The following is a 24696-nucleotide window of genomic DNA, read 5'->3' as shown; positions in this document are numbered from 1 at the left end:
CCAACCAACCAACCAACCTCAGCCAGGCTAGTAGGCTGGGGGCTGGGTAGGGGTAGGAGTCTCCCAGGTACTCTAAGTACCCCAACACCGTCTACCCAAGCCCCCTCCTAGGCCAAGTCCCCTCTCCCACCCCTCCTTCAACAGCATAACCCAAGGCAGTCTATCCCAGGAACCTGCCCCAGGAGGGCCACCTGTCTGGCTGCCCCGACAGCTAGGGGTGAGAAGCAACAGTCCTGGGGTGAGAGGTGGGGAGCAGACTGAGAAAGCCAACTCTCCCTCAACTTTTGAGGGAGATGGGGCCAGGCTGGGACATCTGGGAACAAACTTTAGGGTCTTGGGTGAAGGAGAGGTATAATTCAGGGAAACAACTTCGAAAGAGTGAGGGGAAATGTGAGGTGAGTGAAGGGAGTCTTAGGAACTGCAAGGATGGGGAAAAGACTGCCTTGGACTGAGTCATTATTAGGCATCAATGACCAACCAGGACACTCTCAAACCGAAAAGTCTCTTTATTGATCGGTACCATACATGACTCAAATGGCCCAAAAAAAAAAAAAAAAAAAAAAAAAGGCATTACAGTTGGGGTGGGATGTCCACCTTCCTCATCCCTTCCCTCAGCTCCTGACTCAATACCCTTCCAAAAGTGGCTGCTGGAGTGGAGGAAATATGGTGTGGGGGACCCCAGAATCCAGAGGGAAGAGTGGGGAGAGAGGTGGTGCTAGCACTTCCTAGGACTGGCCACAGGAAAAGGCAGCAAAGCCACAGAGCTGGCCCAGCTGCGTGAAACCCTTGCTCCTGGCTGCACCCTGGCAGAGCTGAGGATCCCGGCTGCCTCCTCCTCCTCCCTTCTGTGAGGAAGGAGCGGCAGGGGATACTGGCAGGTGAAGACCCTCTACCTCACCTAGGGGGACAGAGGCCTGTTTCTCTCTGGTGGGCTTAGAACTGGGACGTCATCTGTGGCTCCTTCCCCTCTATGAAGGACAGAGTAGGATTACATATGCAGTTGGAGGGGTTGAGGGAGGATTCTGGAGGAAAGTGGCTAAGCCCCTCCTCCCATCCCATGCCTGCCCAACTGAAACAAAACCAAAAATACAGCAACAAGGCTGCTCCCTTCTCTCCACGCTCCCTAAGGAAAGGAGCCTCCCCGCCCCGCATCCTAGACAGCTGCTCTTGTGGAGGACTTGTAAGGAATATACATACCATGGGGGTGGGGCTGGAAGAGAGGGAGTCACAAGCACTAAGAGGGCAGGCCAGAGTTGAGAATGGGGAGACAGAGACAACAGCAGGGGTCTGTCACCAAGATGTGGCCACCAGTGTCCCCCTACCCCATGGCATGCTTTCCTCAACCGCAGTCACCCCAGAGGAAAGGGGGAGAGATGGCAAAATGTCTTCTTGGTCTGAAGCTCTCACACACCGTATAAAATGGTATGCATACCTCCCTCCCCCACTCTCACCCCCACCTAGGCCCTAGGCCCCCATCTACCAAGAGCAGGGAGGTAGCTGGACTTTTAATAGGGGGAAGAGGGGGGGACATGAGTGATTTTTTTTTAACTTACATTTTTAATAATATTATTTTTTTAAAAACTTGGAGCTGGGTAAGTGGCAGCAGGGAGGAGGGGCCCAGAGCTTTACTCCTCTATTACCAGCTGCCTAGGGGAAGGGGCATTCAACCAAGCCCCATAACTTTAAGTCCCTAAGGGCTGTGAGTATAGACAACCCCAGGCTTGAAAGGGGTAAAGTCAGGGGGATGGGAAACCCACAATCTGGGGTGAGGATGGAGGCAAATGCCCTGGGGGGTAGTCAGGACATGTCTCAGAGGCCCAGGTTCCAAGTAGGCATCCACATGAGTACCCCCTTCCCCTAAAAGGCTCTGCAGAGGCCAGGCCCAGCCCAGGGCCACTGGGGGGGCAAATCTTGGCACCTGCCCCCAGCGAGTCCAGTTCCTCCCTGAAGCAGGTGGATGGAGCCTGCCCATTTTAGATGCTCAGTCTCTTCATTCTGTCTTCTGCTCCCTGGGGCTGCGAGGAGTGGGGCAGGTAGGCAGAGCACTGGGTGGCCATGGCAGGGCCTTTTACTGGGAGGCCTGTGACGTGGGGTTCTCCGATTTGCTTTCTTGGCTGGACGGAGGCTTGCTGTTCCAGGGGCTGTTGGCGCCCAGTGCAGGGGAGTTGTTAAAGCTGTCCTCGTCGTCAATGCCGTTGGCTGCGTCAAACTGGGTGTTCTCCAGCCGGGTGATGAGCCTCTCGTCCTCGTCCCCGAACTCCCCGCCCATCAGGGTGGGCTCCCCCACCACCATCACATCCTGAGAGTGGCGGAGGTCCCCAAACATAATCGGGGCAAGGGCTCGCCCGGCCCAGGGCGGCAGATACCCCCAGAGCCCCAGTACCCACCCTGGAAGCTCAAGAGTCTCCACCCCCTCCTCATACCCGAATTTAAAACCCCAATTCCTGACACCCTCAGCTCCTGGAATCCTTCCTACTGAAGAACACCAGAGCATCAAAGCCTTTAGCCCATATCCATCACATTCTAGAAGTCACTCTACTCCCCTAGCTGCCTAGCCCATCTCCCCAAAATTTTAGTGGATTCCTCAACTTCTGTCCACATGTAAGAAAGGGAGCATATCAAAAACATGAGGGAGGGCAGTGTGTGCATGTGCAAGGATGTGTATTCCGGATTTGCAAACACTCCAGTCTGCGTGTCTCTCTATCAGTGTGAGTGTGTGCGCTGGATGGTCTGCGAGCCCCAAGCTGTCTGTCCTGAACGTCCGTATGTCCTCATGGCTGTCTCTGTCCCTTCATGCCTTAGCTTCCTAAGGCTGAGTCTGTGTGATCACACCCATGCAAGTGCCTGACAAGGACTCTCTCACCAGTAAAAGCAGTTAGCCCATGCTGGCAGAGTACATGAGGAAAACTGTCTTTGCTTCTACGCCTGCTAGTGAGCTCAGGCTTGGACAAGGGTCAGGGGTGAGTGGTGGGGCAGCCCAGAAGAGAGAAGAAAGCCGAGATGCTTACAGGTACCTGGCTGGAGAGGGCGAAGGTGCTAGCTGGGCTCTTCTTCTTGCTGTTGCTGTTGTTGGTGTTGCCACCCCCCGAGCTCATGGTGCTGCCCCCTGACATCTTCCGTTTCCGCCGTTTGCTGGGCTGCTGACGTGTGGGCTCCGCTGTGCCGGGAAAAGGAGACTGAGATGGGAGAGGGCCCCAGGTCCCCTATTCTCCATTGTGGCTCCCAAGGAGCATGAGCTTGCCCTGATCCCAATTTTGTAGACCCAGGAACAAGGAAGGGGCAGGGAAAACTTCAAAAGGAAATAAAGATACAGCTTTGGGGAGCAGTGTGAGATCCTGGTAAGAGCAGGTGCAAGGCACTCACCAGGGGGTGCTACCATGCGCTGCCACTTCTGGAAAAGGCAGGTCTTGAGGCAGTCGCGGGGGCTGAGGCTGTAGGTCTTGTGGCGGGACATGAGCTCTTGCATGGGCTCGAGTATCACACAGAGCTAGGGGTAGACAAGGAGGTGGCTTGTCAGGGGACAGACATGGAGCCGAGACTGTATGGACTGGGGCAGAAACTGGGTGGTCGGAGACTCACTCGGAGGTAGTTAAGAGTGGAATTGGACAGCCCACACCGGGTGATGTTTTTGGAGAGCTGATCCAACATCTGGGGGTCTTGGGCCTAGAGTGGGAGAAAAGACAAGAAAGAACATTGACACCTGGGTCGCTTATTAAACCTGCTGTTTAGATGAAGAAACCCTAACCCTCTGTCTAAGTAGTCAGTCGGGAAATGACAGACCTTGTTCCACCCTTCCCCCTGCCTGCCTTCACTCTTGCATCCTGGGTCCTACCCACGACTCACATGCATGGCAAGGATGCTGCGGGGGATGAGCTCTCGGTGCTGCCGGATGCTGAAGTGCCACGTCTTTATCCGCATCATGTCATCAAACATGAACTCCAGGTACAACCGGCCCTCCACACACACCTGGGGACAGACTTGTCAGAACCCTGCCCCCTCCCCACATACCATACCTGAAGGTATGTCTATTACAGTCTCCCATTTGCTTACAACTCTCCCATTGCATACACTTTTGTCACCTGCACATTAAATCTGGGTGCATAAATGTCACAGTACCCCCCACCCATATACCTGGCCCTTACACACACAGACACACAGTAGAAAAGCTTAACCGATCCTTGTCCTCTCACCATGTGGCTAGCGATACACCCACCTGCTCTAAGCTATATGAGGGCAGACTCTTGTTCACTCGTGTAGCCCTGGGGCCCAGAAAACTATCCCATACAAACACAATACATGTTTGCTGACGGTTGCAACATGCCTACCCGCCCTTCTTATTTTGCCATTTCGCATTATGCCTCCCTGGGGAACAGCTGTGAGTAAACACTGGGAGAGAGGATGGGAATCAAACCCAGGTGCCATGGTGTTCCACATCCAGCTGGGTTGCTGACCTGGGTGAACATGGGCTTGCCATGCTGGGTCACCATGCTGCCCTGGTCACAGTCGAGGGACACAAAGTTGCTGTGGAATGCCTCCTTGGGGTGCTTAAGAACATAGTACAGCTCCGTAGCACCCCCCTCAAAGATGCTGCGGAAGTAGCGTGGGATCAGGGTCCGGCCAATGGCTGTAGAGATGGGACAAACTCTTCAGGACAAAGGGACCACAAAAGGGGCCAGGCAGACGCCTCCCCTACCAAGCTAGATATCCCCTGGCACTCCCAGACCCACTTCTAGACCTTAGAACGACATAGGAGGTATACACTCTCATAGCAAGACCCCAGAGGCCACTTACTATATCTCTTTGGTCCATCCTCCAGGCAGAAAGTGATGGTCAACATGGCATCGTCCTCAAAGAACTCAGTCGTGAATGCATCCCACCAGAGATTGTCACATTCCTAGGGAGCACGGTGAGGGGTGTTCATGTGTCATAAGATATCCCATAGGGTGCCCAAATGGCCCTCCTGCTCCCAGCCCCTTTTCCCTTGGCCATACCTCTGTCCAGTTCTGAAGCCTTTTGTTAAGCTCAAATATTCTGTAGTCAGTTTGGTTGCCATATGGTGTGTGCCTCCTGGAGGAAGTGAAGGAGGGAAGTCAGTAGGAGCGGAGCCTGCCCATTCCACCCCCTACCTCGGCCTTCACCCAGTGGAAAGCACCTTCTTCCCCACTGGACTCCACTTACCCAATCCCTGGCTCCAGGTATGTAGGCGGGTACATGGGAGTTGGGCTGTGTAAAGGAAGAGGCTATAAGAATGGGGGTTGAAGACAGGAATTATTGGGGGCAGGGGGCTACTCCCTCCCCTTTCCAGGCAGGATCCCACCTGGAGAAGGGTTAAGAAGTGGCCAAGAGACTTACTTACCCCACATCCCTATCCAGCATGGTGCCGGGATGGAAGGGGGGAAAGGCGTTGCCGTTCGGGGGCTCCTTCGGCGAGTACAGCTTGAATGACTTTGAGGAACAACCTAGACGAGAAAGAAGGGAGTCATAGCTGGGAGCGGTGGCTCACATCTGTAATCTTAGCACTTTGGGAGGCCAAGGCAAGAAGATTGCTTGAGCACAGGAGGTCGAGGCTGCAGGGACCAGCCTGGGCAACATAGCGAGACCTCGTCTCTAAAAATAATTTGAAAAGTTGGCCGGGTATGGTGGTGCATGCCTGTGGTTCCAGCTACTTGGGAGGCTGAGGCAGGAGGATCACTTGAGCCTGGGAGGTCGACACTGAAGTGAGTGGAGATCATACCACTGCACTCCAGCCTGGACAACAGAGTGAGACCCTGTGTCTAAAAGAAAAAGGAGTCCCCTGACCCCCTCTTGGGAGCGCTCCGATAATCCTGCTAGACTGTGTGGATAGGGATAGTCTTTTTTTTTTTTTTTTTTTTGAGACGGAGTCTCGCTCTGTCTCCCAGGCTGGAGTGCAGTGGCGCAATCTCGGCTCACTGCAAGCTCCGCCTCCCGGGTTCCCGCCATTCTCCTGCCTCAGCCTCTCCGAGTAGCTGGGACTACAGGCGCCCGCCACCACGCCCGGCTAATTTTTTGTATTTTGTATTTTTAGTAGAGATGGGGTTTCACCGTGGTCTCAATCTGTTGACCTCGTGATCCGCCCGCCTCGGCCTCCCAAAGTGCTGGGATTACAAGCGTGAGCCACCGCGCCCGGCCAGGGATAGTCTTATGGAGCTCCCTGGCCTGATTACAAGAGAGTGGTGGACTAGGGGAGGGGGCTACTCTAGGGAGCACCTGTCTCTCCTTCTAATTCTGGCTCCAATTAAGAAACAAGACTATTCCACCCTAATCCCAGCGCATACCCAAGATCCCATTTCTTCATTTGGCTGAGTCCTAGATGACAGAAGAGGAATTGAAGCTGGGAAGAATTATCACAGAATAAATAAATATCCAATCATTAGAATCTAATTTTGATAAACCCCCTTTTAATCTACATAGTTTCATTCAATCATCACAACAACCTTATGAGGTAGCAGGGCTGACCATAACATTCCCATTTTATAGATGAGGCAACTGAGGGCTCAAAGGAACTTGCCAAGATCATAAAGCTAGTAACTGTCAAAGCTAGGACTTGAGCTTGGATCTTCTGATTCCCACATTCTATACTATTTCTACTATCTGACCCCTCTATTGCCCTCTAGAGACCAAAGTGGGGGAGGAAAAGGGAGGATTTTCGAACTCTGCCCCTCCTCCACCCTCAGGGTCTCAGGAGGGCAAGGGATAGAAAGATAAATGGGGGTGGGTGCCTGTTGGGTGTGGCCTACCAGATAACCAGTTGGGCCTTCTGCCTCCCCACTAACAGCCACTCCCTAATCAGCCCAGCCCCCACCCCCGCCCCCGCCCCCAAGGGTAGACAGTATTGTCTCCAAACCAGAAACCCAAAGCCTCAACCCCTTTTCTCTTCTGAGACTTGGGAGTGGGGGAAGCAGGCAGATGAGCCTCCTTTGGATCCCACTCTACCTATAATTGAGAAGTAGGTGGTCTGGGAAGAAGCCTATGTTCCTCAGTCTAGGGGCAAGTGGTCACTAGACAGGGGTCTTGCTAGTGTGTATCTGTGATGTGCAACATGTCCTCTCTCTCACCTCACCTAACAGCAAACAGTTCCTGGAATACTGTTTTCTGACTGGAAGTAGTGTTAAATTCATAGTTGGGTATGAGCCAGGTACCCCTGCAACTCTGTTTCCCCTTCTCACCAGATAGGAGGGGAAACTGAGGCACAGGCCCAAAAGTTCATCTGACTCCAATCACATTTGCTTCCTTGGGTCCCTAAAACTTGACTGCATTTGGAAGGGTAGCTAGATTGGCTGTATCTAGATCTCCTCCCCAACTTAGATGCAAAACCTATTTTGTTGCTTGGGGGGAAGAGACAAAAGAAGACCCTGTGCCAACATGTGTCATTTAATTCTCTCCCCAGGGCCCCGTCCTCACAATGCAGGCAAAAGGAGGGTCCCAGACTGCACAGTCTCTGAAGGTGCCAAGAGTCAGAGCCTGTGTGTGCCTGCACACACGTGTGCCTCATCCTGCCTAGCAGGCTTTCACCCTCAGCTCGCCCTAACATGCCTATCAAGGGCTGGAACCCAGCAGCCCCAGGCAGATTCAGATGCCCGTAACAGGCCCTCACCCCATGCACGAGCTCTCATGGGCCACATCCATATGCTCCAAGAACAGCACACACAGCCTTCACATGCCAGTCTGGACTGAGCCTGTGTCTCCAGAAAGACAGTCCCCATCCAGCCACCAAGTCTCCCTACTCCACAGACAGGCAGACTAAGGCCACACAGGAAGCCCAAGCTCACACAGCCCACCAGAGGCCAGGCCTGGGCAATAAACCCAAGAGTAGATTTTCAGACCTGGCCCTCATCCCCCAATTAGGCCATCCTTTCTCCCATAGCTTAACCACCCCTGCCTCCTCAGTTTCGGGGCCACTTGAAATGTGTTAGCTCAAGAACCTGAAGAGACAGGAGGCAGGACGCCTGGGTTTCTCTCCAATTTTGTAAAAAAAAAAAAAAAAAAAACCTCTCAGAGCCTCCATTTCTCTCTCTAGAGAATGAACAGGCATTGTCTAGGCCTGGGTAAATAGCTCTGAGGAGCTAAAGCCCAAAGCTCTGGGCCTCTATTTACACCTCCAGTGAATGGACACAAACTCAGCATCTCTCCAGAGCCACGACAACTCCCAGTGGCTCCAGCACAAGGGCTTGGGAGTGAGTAGAGAAGGGGAGGGACATCACCCAGACCATCTGTCCCTGTTGCTGCCTGTCCCCAGCAGCAGGAGTAGAGGGAGCAAGGTGGGGGGACGGGGGAGATGTGTCATCCAGCCCTGGAGTCAGCCATAGCCCCCCTCCCACCTCTAGCAAATTGGAAGCCTTTAGGAAGGGGGTGAGAAGAGCCCAGAACTAGTAAAGTTTTCTCAGGGTGGAAGCTGCATCCCGGGGCTGAGGGGGGCACCTCCAGCTGGGTATTGCCATGGTAACCAGGCTGACCCGAGGGCAGGCCCCCTCCCTTTAGGGGCTGGCCACAGGTCAGCAGGCCTGAGCGCCCGGGCGGCTCTGGGCTGGGGCACCTCTCCCCCAGCCCGCAGACCAGGCCCGGGCCGGGCTGAGGGCCTTCCGCCCACCCCCAACAGGCTTGCAGGGTGCCCAGACTTACCTGGGAGAACTGAGGGGGCCAGGAGAGGTGCGGGGAGCGACTGCAAGCCCAGAGGAGTCCTGGCAGGGGTGAGGGCTGACGCGGGCACAACTTCAGCAGCTCATGTCCCGAGTGGGACAGGCAGGCCCGACTGGGAGCTCCAGTCCGCCGGCCGCACAAAGACTGGCACGCACAGCCTCGGCCCGCCCCGCGGCGGCCGCAGCCCCGGGGGAAAGTTACAATGGTCACTGGGCCGGGGGCTGGGGGCCAGGGGGCCTGCCTGGGGGGCGGGGGGCCGCGGGGAGTCCGGAGCCTTCTTTGTTTGCAAGGTTTCCCTCAACAATGGCTGCTCCGCTCTTTCCTCTCTCCTCCTCCTCCTCCTCGGCTCTCCCCGCCGCCGCCTCTCGCTGCCTCTGCCTCCGAGCAGCCCGCCCGCCCTCCCCAGGCCACCGGGCCCCTCTGCTGGGGGCACCAGGAGAGGTAGGACCCGGCACTCACACTCACTCACACTCGCACACTCAGACACACACGCAGCGCCCGCCGGCTGCCTGCCTTTCTCCCTTTCTCTCCCTGCCTCCCTCCCTCCCCACTCGCTCTCTCCGAGCCTCTCTCAGAATGAGGCCCCAGGGCGGGCGGAGGGTGGAGCTGCCCCCACCGGCCCCGCCCCCTCCCTGAGAGGAAAGAGGAAGAGCAAGGGAGGGAGGGAGGCTGGGACGGAGGGACTGCTGAGAAAAACAAAAGAGAGACAGAGACTGGGAGAGACAGGGGACGGATCAGATTGGGCCAGGAGAGACCTGGATGGAGGAGAGGCCTGTGGGGGCCAGGAATGAAATGCAGCCCGCCTCCCCGGAGCCCCAGGCGCGGTGCTCAGGAGTGAGCAGGAGGACCAAAGCCACTGGCAGAGATGGAGGAGGGCGGGCTCCTCGCTGCAGACTCCAAGATCTTCAAAGCACCTCCCAAACCTCCCCCAAATCTTTCTCGCCCCTGTGATCGCTCAGGTTGAAGGCTGGCCCAGGCTGCCACCCTGGGCTCCCCTGGTGAAATCCTGGAGCAGCTGTGGGGAGAGGCTCCAGGGGGTTATTTTTGACAGACACACATTCTGACATCAGCCTATAAACACTGATTGGAGGGAGGGGGACACTCCAGGCTTCCCTGCCCCCAACCCAGCTAAATTCCAAGCCTTGACTTAGATCCCCCTTAACAGGAAGCCCCCTTCCCCACCACCACTGAAGACAAGTGGGTGCCAGGGAAAGAGGTATTGTCAGAGCTAGGGAAAGCCAACTTGGCCATCCAAGGGTCCCCAGAAGGAGCTTAGTTTGCTGCTGAATCCACCCCACCACCCCAGAAAAAAAAAAAGGTGTGGTTAGTGGATAGGGCCTGTTCTCCCATCCAGCAGGGCATCCCAAGGGAGCAGGTATTTCTATTTTTTTTCCTAAGGTAATTTTGTTGTAGCAGGAGGGAGTATTTCTAAAACTTGGGTAGTGGTCCAGACCTTACTCGTGGACAGATAGGAAAAGGAAAATACATAGCGCGCGCGCGCACACACATACACACACACACACACACACACACACACACACGGGAAGGGGGAGCACGAACCTTCTATTTCCTTCTTTGCAATTTGAGTGTCTATTTCTCTACTTCCTGCCTCCTACCCCCAACTATATTCACACATAACTCCAAGGACAGGATTTCTCATGACATACTCACTAGTTAACTGTGCAGTAATATTGCACCTGGCTCTGTGAACATCTTCACATAAATAACACATCTCACTTTCACATAAATCACTACCTGATACACATTTCAACCTGTGATGTATCTTTTTTCCAAGACGGAGTCTCGCTCTGTTGCTTAGGCTGGAGTGCAGTGGCACAATCTTGGCTCACTGCAACCTCTACCTCCTGGGTTCAAGCAATTCTCCTGCCTCAGCCTCCTGAGTAGCTGAGATTACAGGTGCATGCCACCATACCCAGCTAATGTTTGTATTTTTAGTAGAGACAGGGTTTCACTATGTTGGCCAGGCTGTCTCGAACGCCTGACCTCAGGTGATCCACCTACCTTGGCCTCCCAAAGTGCTAGTATTACAGATGTGAGCCACCGCGTCTGGCCATCAACCTGTGATGTATCTCAAATCCTAAATATACCCAAATCCTGGATATATACACACACACACAGTCTAAGTCATACACACTGGGACCTATGACACGCATCCTGACCTCAATACACACACCAAAACTGTGTTATAAGCCCTAAACCTGTGACAGCCTATCACATGCACACCCTGATCATTTATTATGCAAGGACTTAACCTATAAATCACCCTCTCTGAAGCCTGTGTACCATTCCTCATCACAGCCTGGCCATAGAATAAACCCCAGCTTTCACAAACGTACTGAAATCTGTAACATTCAGCCAGACCCTGCAACATACAGCCTATCACATGGACTTAAGGCATTCCCACTGACTCCCAAATTTACAGCTTAACTCTGGGGTAGTCCCACTTCCCCACTGGCTTTAAACTTTCCAAAGTGCATTCACAGGCAGTACCTCAAGAGATCCTCATAGCACATAGGGCCAAATATCCTAACAGTGAGATCCTAACAGAACCCACTGAGACAGGATGACCAGGGTGGGTTGGGGGGTGGGGGTGTTGAACCCTGCACTTCTAAACCCACCAGATACAAGCCAAGCCCTGCAGCCATTCCTACTCCCTTCCCCCTGCAGGCCTCAAATCACTGTCCACATGGGGAGGGGGGAATGCGCTCTGGCTTTTGCCTCCAGCCCAGAGCTCAGAACCCTGCACCCACCCTGTCTCCTCAGACAGGAGGGACTACAAGGGCCCTCTAGTGTCGCTGTGGGGTGGAGGGGTCCCTAAATGCCAAGATGTATCAAGACTGGCAAACCATTCAAAACAGGCCTCCTAGTTCTCCTTCTCCAGCAAGTCTGCTCCTTTCTCTGCTCTGACCCGATTCACCCAGTTGCACGGGGGCAGAACAGGTCCAGCTAAAAAGAGCAAGTCTGAGTTAGAAGGCCTTAGAATTGGTGGTGAGGTGGAGGGAGCAGCAAATAATGACAAAGATGATGAGGGAAAGTACTCCTCCTGGAGGTGGGGACTCAAAGGGCAGCAGCCAGCCCCAGCCCACAGGATAAGGTACCAGCACTGCCCCCTGCCCGGGCCCCTGGGGCTCCCTGACCCAGGCCTCCAGTGTGCCTGCCCCCCTTCCTTTGTCTGTGCCCGGCCTCCCGTTGGCCTGGCGCTCTGCCATCCTCCTCTCCTGGCTCCCAGCCGCCACCACTGCTGCCTCCTCCCCTCCCCCTACTCCTCCCTGCCTTAACCCTTCTGAGCCACATGCTGCCCTAGACAGGCCCTGGCCCCCTCAGCATCTTGCTCAGGGTGATGCCCCTTAGCCAGAGGCTCTCCCTGCTCCCAGCCATTCCAGCCCCAGAAGCTGGTCCTCACCCCAGGAGCACTATGGGAGCTGGGCGTGTGTATGTGTGTATCTTGTGGTGCTTCTGCGTGTGCATGTGTGTGGGTCTGTGTGCGCTCTTGCTTCCCTCAGTCACATGTGTGGGGCATGTGCTGTCTCTGCTGGGCTGGGGGAGGAGGAGGAGCCCGGAGACAGCAGAGCACAAAGGAGAGACTCAGACAGGCAGGCAAGCAGGCGGCAGGCGGCCTGCCAGGGAGCCTCAGCCCTCACCCCAGGGCTGCTCAAGGTGGGGGAAGTCTTCGGGCCTGGACTGCTACATGCTGCCATGCTATCCTTGTGTTCAAGCGTGTGCTCCCCTATCCAAGCAAGCCGCAAGCCAGGTTCCCTCTCTAGCCCCAACTGCTACTATTCCCCACCTCCAGTCTACTCTGAAGCCCTCCACATGTAGTTCTCCTTGAAGTTTAACCTCCATCCACCCTCTTTGGCATCAATCTGTAAGACTTCTTCACAATCTGGAAAAAGACTCCCCACTCTTCCCTATCTTTTGCCCTCTCTCCCTCAGTCAGACCAGACACAAAAGAAACATGCCTTCTGGGGCACTGACTGAAGTTGTCTTCCCACCCACCCACAAACCCCTGGGCTTCGGCCCTCTTCCTGTTCCCATGCTGCTCCCAGAGACTAAGAAGAAGAGATTTTCTCGCTCCTCCCACTGGACCCAGGCACCCTGCCCCAACTTCAGGGCCAACCTCCCATCCACCTCCAGCCTGACAGCCCCTCCATGCATACATACCCGCTTACCCACTATTTGTAGGAACTAAGAATCACAATTTAAGACTCATCCCTCTAGCTTGTTCAGATCCTTAGTTTAACTGCTCTGCTCATGTGTGGTGATGGAGGGTCAGGGCCCTGGGGTGGCCTAAGAACATGATGGATCTGAACGGGGTACCCAGCATGGGTCAGTTATAAAAGAGAAAATCCACACATAAACATGTACACCAAGCTGGTAGAAGAAGGGGCGACGGGGCCAGGCAGGATTCCAGCTTGGCAAGCTCTTCCCTCTCCTCTCCCCAATCCTCTGCAGCAGGAGCCAGTGGTTCCCCTACTCGGATATTCTAGGATTCTTAGGTTCTCTTATTCCTCCTTCTGGGACCCATGCCCCTTAAACATCAGCCTCAGCAGGCACCTCAAGTGTGTGCCCAGCCCAGCTTGGCCTGGGTCACATGATTTTCAAGGAAGCTTCCGCACTGGCAGCTTCCCTTGGGGATTTGTGGGGGAGTGGGGGTTGTCCAGTTGTGAAGTATGTAGCCAAAGCGGGCTACATTCAGGGACACTGACTTCCAGGAGAAAGCTGACTCCAGTCTGGGGCAGGAGGGCCAATTCCAGGACCCAGAGTCCCGGGGATGGAGACAGACAGTGTGCCGTGAGGCCCTCTGTAGACTACCTCTCCAGTCGCATGGCTTCTCTCTTTCCTCCTGGCAGTGAGGTAGACGCCCCCTGCCCCCCCCCCCCCCCCCCCCCCCCCGGGGGGGGGGGCACCCCCCCCCCCCCCCCCCCCCCGACCAGCCCCCCAGGAAAAAAACTCAGACCTAGGCTATCCCTGGCAAGAGCTGATATGTTTTGGGGAGGCAGGGATCTGAGCCTGGGTCCTCTCTCAAGTTCTCAGTTTTGGGTCAAGTATTGCTCCCCCAGCTTACCTCTCCACAAATCACTCTATTTCCTAGCCTGCCCTCCCACTAGGGCGGAGATGCAGACCCAAGGGTCCAATTATCTGGCACCTCTTAGGAGTACCTCCGGTGCCTCAGGAGGGCCAACCTTCCCTGGCAACAGGCAGGAAAAGTTGAAGGGGGGGGGCAAGATGGGCCCCAATCAATACCTCCCTGCAAACAGGGTCCTCAGAAACAGCATGGGGGGGATGTCACAGGATAGGTAAGTGGCAATGGGCAGCAGGGAAGGGGGGGCAGCCCAAACCAGCCAATCACAACTCTATGGTGACCTGAGGGGGGGGTCAAAAGTCCAGAGTCACTTCTGATTGGCTAACAACCTGGAATTCTGAGAATTTCAGCCCCCCCAAACCTCTCCCCAATTAGCCTACCCCCAAAAAACCATACACATAAGCCACCCCCAGCGTCTCCTCCCCGTGTTTCTGGGCTGCTGCGCATTTACACATTTAGGGAAAACGCTACCCGCCGGCCTGAGGCCCCGCGTAGCCCTTCCAGCCCCCGGCTTCCCCCATGCCATCGACGCCCCCCACACAAGTTCTCGCCAAACACGGGGTGAGGGGTCCGCGGGGACGGTTGGGCAGGAAGGGGCCAAGTGGCCGCACGCCCCACTCACCAGGACAGGCACAGCCCACTGACATCTTCACATCGCCCGCCTCTGGGGGCCCAGCCGAGTCACGGTGCCCGCCCCTCGCGGGGACAGGCCGGGCATGAGCTGCCGCCGCCGCCTGCGGCCCCCGCTGCGCTCGCCGCCGGCCCGGCCCGGCCTCGGCCCGGTGCGGGCGGCCCCTGGCTGCGGCGAGGGGCCTGTCAGGCGCGGAGCAGACAGGAAGGAAGCCAGGCAGGAAGGCGAGCGGCCTCTGCGTGTGTGCGCGCGGGTGTGAGTCCGCGGAGTGTGTGTCCGTGTGTGCGCGTGTGCGTGTGCGTGTCTGTGCGCTCCCGCCGCCGCCGTCGCCGAGCGCCCCCCTCTCCGCCCTCGCGCTCGCGCTCCCTCGCGCCGGCGCCGGCTCCCCAGCCCAAGCCGGGCAGGGCCAGGCTTTATTAATATGCTAATTGTCCTGCTAGTGGGAGGGGAGAGCCGTGTCAAAGTGACCCGGGAGAGCGCGCAGCAAGCAACGACGTGCGTGCGCCGCGCGGCGGGCGGGCAGCGAGGGACTGGGAGCGCTCGGGGAACGGCATGCATGTGACGCAGCTTGTAAAAAAGGAGACGGAGGCAGAGACCCCAGAGAGGGAGGGCGAAGGGGAGGGCGTGGAGGCGCAGCCGCGCGCTTGGTGTCCGTCCTCCGGGTGCCACCGGGTGGGGAGTCTGGCTGAGCCGGAGCCGGAGCCGGAGCCGGAGCTGGAGCGGGAGCCGCGGCTGGGGGAGGCTGGGGGAGGCGGAGCTGGGGTGGGCAGTGTGGTGTATTTCTCTCCACCCCGGGTCGCGCTCCGGCAGGGAGAAGGGACTGCAGACCCCCTTCCCGTGCTCCCTGCTGAGACGCCAGCCTTCTTCTGGAGGCCCGTTGTTTCGCGTCCCTACCCTAGGCTGGGTGGGTAAAGAAGCATTCTCTTAATTTTTGTAGCAACCCGTCAACTCACCCCCTCCCTAAATTAACCTCTCCTCCTTCGGCTGCGAAACCAGTTGGGACTAGAACTAAAAGGGTTAATTAAGTGGGGTCCCCGCCCTCCTCCGCCTAAGGGCTTGGGATCTGTGTTTTGCTGGGGGGAGGGGGCTGCGGAATGACCACCAGATTGGATTACGGAGGGGCGATACAAGGCCATCCTTCCTCCTTGCAGACTGACGCATCAGTCAAGACACTCTCCTCCCTTCCCCCTTTTCTCCAGCCTTAGTGCCTTCACCTCCGTACCAACCCCCCAACCCCACCGCCTCCGACCCCCCTGCCTGGAAGCTGCTGTCTTTTGAGGGCTTCGGAGATGAGAACAGGAAACAGGCCCCTCCAGTGCCCCCTAACCCAGAGAGGCAGAGGCTGTGGGCCGTGGGGGGTTGGATGGGAGATGATATGGATGGTCAATGTAAGGAACACTCCTTCCCCTGGGAGGAGCCTCCCAACCTTCAGTCACACTTCAAGGACTCCCCAACCCAGCCCTAGGAGGGGAGGGGCTCCATCTCCATCCCTTCCCAAAAGCTCAGCTTTAGCTGCCTCATAAACAGGAAATACCTATTAGCCAGGAGGAGGGAAGGGAGGGGAGCCGCCTGGAGTAGAGAGTTGACCCCCTCCCTCCTGGGGTCCCCAGCTGCTAGCTTTTCTTTCTTAAGTTTCAGTATGGGCTCCAGGGATAGACGATGGAGACTTGGACTAGTGTCTCCTCCCTAGGGTATTTGGCCCTGACTGGGTAGGGGGTTCTCCTCTTTGTTACTTAGAGGGGTGTTGGTTGAGAAGGCTGTTTGGTTCCCTCACTCTGGCTCAGAGTCCGCACAGCTGGCTTGACTGGCTGGGGGAGGGTTACAAATGCGGAGGCTTAAGTGTTTATGAGACCTCTTCTCTCCACCTTAGGTTTTTGCTGAGGGAGCATGAAATGATGGAACGGTGCAGAGTCCGGGGATTGAAAAGAAGGCCTGCCTAGGAATGGAGACCCTCCCCACCATGTGCTTCGGATGGGGGATAGGGGAGCTCTACACTGTGGAGTCTCCCACCCCCAGGTTTCCCCATCTCCACCCCCACCAGGAGCAGAGAGGACCTGACTGAAGCCATCCACACTCGCACAAGTATTTCCTTGGCAGCATCCCCTGCCTGAGTGCTCCTCCTCCCCGCATTCTCCCAGACAAAGGTCAGCACTAGAGGGAGTAGAGAGAACCTAAGGCAACAGAACACTGGCCTGGAATTGTGGATACCTAGGTTTGAACGCAAGATTCGCTCCTCATTACCTGAGTGATTTGAGACAACTGACCACCCCACCTGGAACACTAGCTTTATCCTCTGTAACTGGTACCTATGGCTTGGTGAGAATCAAACTAGACAATGTACACCCAGTCACATAGCCCAGTGTCAGCCAGGCAGTCCTGTAGATACGTGTTCTTTCTGCCTTTTTTTTTTTTTTTTTTTAAGATTATCCAATTCCAAGAGAGGAGGGGGCTGGATTGGCAGGACAATTTGAGATGGTTTGGAAGAGGGGGAATACCTACCTTGACCTCCTTCTCTCTTTTCTGTCCATGAATTTGCCTTCCTCCAATCCTGTGACCACTTACGCCTAAGGCCACTCATTCCAAACAACTAGCTTGGTCAGATTCCATGCTGACCAACACAATGGTGATCATCTGGGTGGACAGGGGGACTGCAACCCACCCTATAAAGGTCTTTGCCTCCTGTGAATCTGAGATTTCCCTCTCCTGGATTACACATGTGGAAGGTAGAAGCTTAGGAAGGAAGGAAAAACTGCCTTACTTGAGCATGCACTAGCGCCAGGCACTGCCCTAGGCCTTTTACACCAGCCAACTCATTTACCTTTCATGAGGACCTTTGGAAGAAGGTGCTATTACCTCCATTGAACAAGTAGGAAAACTGAAGTTCAGAGATGATAATAAATTTGAACTTGCCTGTAAAACACTGTTCTCCCTCTTCTTCACCTGCTAATTAATGCTTCCTTAACACCTTAGTTCTAGCTTCACCTTCTCTGGGAAAATTACCCTTCCCACTCCCACTGACACTATAGCCCAGTTACCCGTAAGGAAATACCATCTCAGTACTGTTGAATGGGTGGTTAAAATAAGTGATTGGGGCTCCTACAGGAACTCCATTTAGGCAAGTTAGTTAACTTTGCCAAGGTAATAGAGCTAACAAGCACTTGACCCATTGCTCCACTCCTTGCCTTACTACTAGTGTGGATCAGACCTGGGGAGGGAGAAGAGAACATCTTTGGAGCATCTCTGGGAATTGTGGTATAGGCAAAAATGGGAAGAGAGGTCACAGACACCTGGCAGACAAGACGGGTTGTGGTAGGAAGGGGGTGGAGTCTATGTGGAGGGAGGGTCTTTAACTTAATGACAATGTCCTGGAGGACTGGAGGATTAGCTGATTTGTATGGATGGGTGTAAGTGCCCAGTGTTCTCTCCCTCTATCTGTGTGTGGTAAAATTCACATAACATAAAATTAACCTTTTTTTTTTTTTGAAGGAGTCTCGTGCTGTCGCCCAAGCTGCAGTGCAGTGGTGCGATCGTGGCTCACTGCAACCTCCGCCTCCCCAGTTCAAGCAATTCTCCCTGCCTCAGCCTCCTGAGTAGCTAGCTGGGATTACAGGCACCTGCCACCACGCCTGGCTAATTTTTGTATTTTTTTTAGTAGAGACGGGGTTTCTCCATGTTGGTCAGGCTGGTCTGGATCTCCCAACCTCAGGTGATCCGCCCACCTCGGCCTCCCAAAGTGCTGGGATTACAGGCGTGAGCCACCACGCCCGGCCTTTTTTTTGTTTGTTTTTGAGATGGAGTTTCGCTCTTGTTGGCCAGGCTGGAGTGCAATGGCGCAATCTCAGCTCACTGCAACCTCTGCCTCCTGGGTTCAAGCGATTCTCCTGCCTCAGCCTGCTGAGTAGCTGGGATTATAGGCATGCGCCACCATGCCCAGCTAAAAATTAACCATTTTTAAATGATAAATTCAGAAGCATTCTAGCTTTTTGTTTATTTTTAAATTTTATTCTATTTTTTTTGAGACAGAGTCACGCTCTTGTCGCCCAGACTGGATTGCAGTGGCACGATCTCGGCTCACTGCAACCTCCGCCTCCCAGGTTCAAGCGATTCTCCTGCCTCAGTCTCCTGCCTCAGTCTCCTGAGTAGCTGGGATTACAGGCACCGCCACTATGCCTGGCTAATTTTTGTATTTTTAGTAGAGACGGGGTTTCGCCATGTTAGTCAGGCTGGTCTTGAACTCCTGGCCTCGTGATATGCCTGCCTTGGCCTCCCAAAGTGCTGGGATTACAGGCGTGAGCCACCGCGCCCAGCCTTCTTTCTTTTCTTTTTTATTGAGACAGTCTCGCTCTGTTGTCCAGGCTGGAGTGCGGTGGTGCAATCTCAGCTCACTTTAACCTCCGCCTCCCGGGTTCAAGTGATTCTCTTGCCTCAGCCTTCGGAGTAGCTGGGATTACAGGCGCACACCACCACACTTGGCTAATTTTGTATTTTTAGTAGAGATGGGGTTTCACCATGTTGGCCTCCAAGTGATCCACCCGCTTCGGCCTCCCAAAGTTTTGGGATTACAGGCGTGAGCCACTGGGCCCGGCCTTTTTTTTTTTTTTTGAGACAGAATCTTGCTCTGTCACCCAGGCTGGAGTACAGTGGCATGATCATAGGTAACTGCAGCCTCAAACTTCTGGGCTTAAGCAGTTCTCCTGCCTCAGCCTCCCAAGTAGCTAGGACTATAGGTGCACACCACTGTGTCCAACTAACTTTTTTATTTTTTGTAGAGACAGGTTTCTTGCTGTTAGCCAGGCTGGTCTTGAACTCCTGGCCTCAAGTGATCCTCCTGCCTTGACCTTCCAATGTGCTGGGATTACAGACATAAGCCATTGCCTGACCCTGCCCCTTGTTTTTTGTTTTTTATTTTATAGTCTTGCTGTGTTGCCCAGGCTGGACTTGAACTCCTGGGCTCAAGTGTTCCTCTTGCCTCAGCCTTCTGAGTATCTGGGACTACAGGCCCATACCACACCAAGCCTCTAGTATTATTTATTTATTTATTTATTTATTTTTGAGACAGAGTCTCGCTCTGTCACCAGGCTGAATGCGGTGGCTCGATCTCAGCTCACTGCAACCTCTGCCTCCCCAGTTCAAGCGATTCTCCTGCCTCAGCCTCCCAAGTAGCTGGTACTACAGGTGTGTGCCACCACACCCAGCTAATTTTTTTTTTTTTTTTTTTGAGACGAAGTCTTACTCTGTCACCAGGCTAGAGTGCAGTGGCACTATCTCGACTCACTGCAACTTCCGCCTCCTGGGTTCAAGCAATTCCCCTGCCTCAGCCTCCTGAGTAGCTGGGATTACAGGCGTGAGCCACTGCACCTGGCCCAATCTTTTGTATTTTAGTAGAGACGGGGTTTCACCATGTTGGCCAGGATGGTCTCGATCTCTTGACGTCATGATCCGCCTGCCTCAGCCTCCCAAAATGCTGGGATAACAGGGGTGAGCCACTGTGCCCAGCCACTTCTAGTATTTTTCAGTACTAGTCATTAGTGCAAGATGGACTCTGGACACAGGCAGGAGGTAATGAGAAGAGGTTAAGATTAGGAAAGGGGAAAGGAAGAGGAGCCTCACAAAAAGGCAGACAGCAGAAGCAACTGGCTAGACTCATTCCAATAGAGGTAAGCCCCCTGTTGGTCCCAACTCCTAGAACTGCTCCCATCCAACTCCCTCTGCTGACCTTGGCCTTCTATATTTTCTCTTATATTTCTCTCACTCTTGAAATTCCTTCAACTAGCCGGGCGCGGTGGCTCACGCCTGTAATCCCACCACTTTGGGAGGCCGAGGCGGGCGGATCACGAGGTCAGGAGATCAAGACCACAGTGAAACCCCGTCTCTACTAAAAATACAAAAAATTAGCTGGGCGTGGTGGTGGGCGCCTGTAGTCCCAGCTACTCCGAGAGGCTGAGGCAGGAGAATGGCATGAACCCGGGAGGCGGAGCTTGCAGTGAGCCGAGATCGCGCCACTGCACTCCAGCCTGGGCGACAGAGCAAGACTCTGTCTCCAAAAAAAAACAAAAAAGAAAGAAATTCCTTCAACTAGTTACTGGCATCACTCTCTCTTTCTTTTCTTTTCTTTTCTTTTTTTTAGACAGAGTTTCGCTCTTGTTGCCCAGGCTGGAATGCAATGGCGCAATCTTGGCTCACTGCAACCTCTGCCTCCCGGGTTCAAGCAATTCTTCTGCCTCAGACTCCCAAGTAGCTGGGACTACAGGCATGCACCACCATGCCCAGATAATTTTTTGTATTTAGTAGAGAAGGGGTTTCACCATGTTGTTCAGGCTCATCTCGAATTCCTGACCTCAGGTGATCCACCCGCCTTGGCCTCCCAAAGTGCTGGGATTACAGGCGTGAGCCACTGCGCCCGGCTTGGCATCGCTCTGTCTTTCAAGGATGAGTATTAACCTGGATGCTATGGCTCACACATGTAGTCCTAGAAACTCAGGAGGCTGAAGAGGGAGGATCACTTGAGCCCAAGAGTTTGAGACAGCAGTGAACTGAGATTGCACTATTGTACTTTAGCTTGGATGACATAGTGAGACTCCGACTCAAAAGAAAAAAAAAAGGGTGAATCTTTCTCCAAACAGACAGCAGATGATATATGTCTTATTGATGGCCAAACCTCCAGCATCTAACAGAGTGCCTGGAACCTAGTTTGTGAACTATAACTTTTTTTTTTTTTTTTGAGATGGAGTCTCGCTATGTTGCCCAGGTTGGAGTGCGGTGGTACGATCTCAGCTCACTGCAATCTCTGCCTCCCGTGTTCAAGCGATTCTCCTGCCTCAGCCTTTCGTGTAGCCGGGATTACAAGCATCCACCACCATGCCCAGCTAATTTTTATATTTTTAGTAGCGACAGCGTTTCACCATGTTGGCTAGGCTGGTCTCGAACTCCTGACCTCAGGTGATCCGCCTGCCTCAGCCTTCCAAAGTGCTAGGATTACAGGTGTAAGACACCACGCCCAGCCGTGAACTGTAACTTTTGTTGAATGATTACAGCAATTTTTATAGATCGTCCCTTGCCCTGACATGTGACTCCTCCCCTCTTGTCTATTTGCTATCATCATCACCATCATTATTTACAACCATCAGTCGTTTTTCTGCCAAAGCAGTTTCTCAAAGTATGTAAGAAATTCCCAGGAAACTTGTTAAACATGGAGAAGGCACCACCCTTGGATGAACTAAATCATATTTTTGGAGAACCAAGGAATATGGTTTTTTATTTATTTTATATATATATATATATAAATTAAAAAAAAAAATTGAGACAGAGGTCAGGCATGGTGGCTGAAGCCTGTAACCCCAGCACTTTGGGAGGCTGAGGTGGGCAGATCACCTGAGGTCAGGCATTCAAGATCAGCCTGGCCAACATGGTGAAACCTCGCCTCTACTAAAAATACAAAAATTAGGCAGGTGTGGGGGCACAAGCCTGTAATCCCAGCTACTCAGGAGGCTGAGGTAGGAGAATCGCTTGAACCTGGGAGGCAGAGGTTCAGTGGGCTGAGACCATGCCACTGCACTCCATCCTGGGCAGCAGAGTGAGACTCCGTCTCAAAAAAATAAATAAATAAAATAAAATAACATTGTGATAGAGTCTCGCTCTGTCTCAAGGTCGAAGTGCAGTGGCGCAATCTCAGTTGGAGTACAGTGGCACGATCTCGGCTCACTGCAACATCCACCTGCTGGGTTCAAGTGATCCTCTCATCTCAGCCTCCCGAGTAGCTGGGATTACAGGCACGTGCCACCATGCCTGGCTAATTTTTGTATTTTTAGTAGAGACAGTGTTTCACCATATTTGCCAGGGCAGCCTCAAACTCCTGACCTTAAGTGATCCACTGGCCTTGGCCTCCCAAAGTGCTGGGATTACAGGTGTGAGCCACCACGCCCAGCCAATTTTTCTATTTTTAGAGACAGGGTCTTGCTCTGTCACTGAGGTTGGAGTGCGATTATAGCTCACTGCAGCCTCGAACTTCTGAATACAAGCAATCCTCCTGCCTCAGCTTCCCAAGTAGCTACTAGCTAGGATTACAGGCACACACCATCATGCCCAGCTATTTTTTAAATTTTTTCTTTTTTTTGAGAGAGAGTTTCACTTTGTTGCCCAGGCTGGAGTGCGGTGGCATGATCTTGGCTCACTGCAACCTCTGCCTCCCGGGTTCAAGCAATTCTCATCCCTCAGCCTCCTGCATAGCTGGGATTACAGGCGCCTGCCACCATGCCCAGCTGATTTGTTTTTTTTTAGACGGAGTCTCGCTGTGTCGCCCAGGCTGGAGTGCAGTGGCGTGATCTCAGTTCACGTCAAGCTCCGCCTCCCAGGTTCACGCCATTCTCCTGCCTCAGCCTCCTGAGTAGCTGGGACCACAGGCGCCCGCCACTACGCCCAGCTAATTTTTTGCATTTTTAGTAGAGACGGGGTTTCACTGTGTTAGCCAGGATGGTCTTGATCTCCTGACCTTGTGATCCGCCTGCCTTGGCCTCCCAAAGTACTGGGATTACAGGCGAGAGTCACCACGCCCGGCCTGCCCAGCTGATTTTTTTTGTATTTTAGTAGAGACGGGGTTTCACCATGTTGCCCAAGGTGGTCATGAACTCCTGAGCTCAGGCAATCCGCCCATCTCGGCCTCCCAAAGTGCTGGGATTACAGGCATGAGCCACCAAGCCCGGCCTATTTTTCAAATTTTTTCTAGAGACAGGGGTTTCACTATGTGTCCCACAGTGGTCTTGAACTCCTGGGCTCAAGCAATCCTTCCATCTTGGCCTCCTAAAGTATTGGGATTACAGGTGTGAGCTGCCACACCTAGCTGGTTTAAGATTTCTCACAAGGTTGCAGTCAAATGGCCAGCCGGGATGTAGACATCTTAAGGCTTGACTGGTGTTGGAGAATCTGCTTCCAAGCTCACTGTCATGGTTGTTGGCCAGCCTCAGTTCTTCACTGGTTGTTGATCAGAAGCTTCTTCTTCTTCTTTTTTTTGGGGGGGGGGACAGAGTCTTGCTCTGTCACGAGGTTGGAATGCGGTGGTGCGATCTCAGCTCACTGCAAACTCCGACTCCCTGGTTCAAGCGATTCTCCTGCCTCGGCCTCCCGAGTATCCGGGATTACAGGCACGCACCACCAGGCCCAGCTAATTTTTGTATTTTTAGTAGAGACGGGGTTTCATCATGTTGGCCAGAATGGTCTCCATCTCCTGACCTCCCACATTTGATCTGCCCACCTCAGCCTCCCAAAGTGCTGGGATTACAGGCATGAGCCACCGCACCCTGCCCCTATAAAAGCTTCCATTTTTTTGCCATGTGGGCCTCTCCATAGTACTGCTTATAACGTGGCACTTTGATTTCCCCAGAGCAATAAATCCAAAAGAGGGAGAAAGAGAGAGCAAGAGAGAGATAGAAAATAGGAGCCCCTAAGCCCACAGCTGCAGTCTTTTTTTGTTTTTAAGAGACGGAGTCTCGCTCTGTTGCCCAGGCTGGAGTGCAGTGGTGCAATGTTGGCTCACTGCAAGCTCTGCCTCCTGGGTTCACCTGCCATTCTCCTGCCTTAGCCTCCCGAGTAGCTGGCACTACAGGCGCCCACCACCACGCCGGGCTAATTTTTTGTATTTTTGGTAGAGACAGGGTTTCACAATGTTAGCCAGGATGGTCTCGATCTCCTGACCTCGTGATCCACCCGCCTCAGCCTCCCAAAGTGCTGGGATTACAGGCGTGAGCCACCGTGCCTGGCCAGCTGCAGTCTTTTTATAACCTAATCTTAGAAGTGGCATATCATCTGGGAGGCACTTCTGCCGTGTGCTATTGGTCACAATTCTGGTACAGTCTGGGAGGAAACCCACAGATGAGTGTGAAAAACAGGAGGCTGATTATTGGGAGCCATCTTGAGGGTTTCTCTCTCTCTCTCTCTCTCTCTGTCTCTCTCACTCTTTTTTTCCTGACACTATCCACCTAGAGATTGAGGGTTTCTGAACATACCAGGTCTTTGCAAGTCTGGAAATGCAATTTAGGCAGTGTATCAGAGTTCATCAGTTTCAGGACACTGATTCACACAAATCAGGTTAACAGGAAACCTTATCTTGATATGACTTCCCCCCTTTTCTGGAACTTCTTAGCTAAATTGGTCTTTCTTTTGAACACAACAAATTTGTTCCATTTCAGAGTCAATTCCCTGGCTGATTCTCTTTTTTTTTTTTTTTTTTTTTTGAGAGAGTCTGGCTCAATTGCGCAGGCTGGAGTGCAGTGGCACAATCTGGGCTCACTGCAGTCTCTGCCTCCCAGGT

At 53.8% G+C, this 24696-nt stretch overlaps 1 protein-coding gene and 1 long non-coding RNA gene across 5 annotated transcripts; one reads left to right on the top strand and one right to left on the bottom strand.

The window, feature by feature from the left end:
• Positions 1-487: 487 nt before the first annotated feature.
• On the bottom strand, positions 488-14795 carry LDB1 (LIM domain binding 1). 4 transcript variants are annotated; one of them, XM_032179375.2, is made up of 11 exons: positions 14385-14794; positions 5357-5459; positions 5179-5223; positions 4992-5067; positions 4792-4894; positions 4452-4624; positions 3844-3966; positions 3580-3663; positions 3364-3487; positions 3009-3157; positions 488-2299 (listed from the first exon to the last, which is right to left on the bottom strand). In XM_032179375.2, exons 1-11 carry the CDS (start codon positions 14407-14409, stop codon positions 2069-2071), a joined length of 1236 nt encoding a protein of 411 aa, XP_032035266.1. In that variant the 5' UTR covers positions 14410-14794; the 3' UTR covers positions 488-2068. The 4 variants fall into 4 exon arrangements, with proteins under 4 accessions (XP_032035266.1, XP_032035274.1, XP_058292052.1 ...); XM_032179383.2 differs by having other exon boundaries at positions 500-2299; positions 3015-3157; positions 14385-14795; XM_058436069.1 differs by lacking the exon at positions 14385-14794 and adding an exon at positions 8641-9208 and having other exon boundaries at positions 500-2299; positions 5179-5240.
• On the top strand, positions 14760-17311 carry LOC116484559 (uncharacterized). Its single transcript, XR_009212719.1, has 2 exons — positions 14760-14888; positions 16264-17311. It is a non-coding gene; the product is annotated as an uncharacterized LOC116484559 (long non-coding RNA).
• The last annotated feature ends 7385 nt before the right edge of the window (positions 17312-24696 follow it).

Source organism: Hylobates moloch, unplaced genomic scaffold (genome assembly GCF_009828535.3).
Source record: "Hylobates moloch isolate HMO894 unplaced genomic scaffold, HMol_V3 SCAFFOLD_3, whole genome shotgun sequence".
Classification (NCBI taxonomy): domain Eukaryota; kingdom Metazoa; phylum Chordata; class Mammalia; order Primates; family Hylobatidae; genus Hylobates; species Hylobates moloch.
This window is presented reverse-complemented; position numbering and strand designations above follow the sequence as displayed.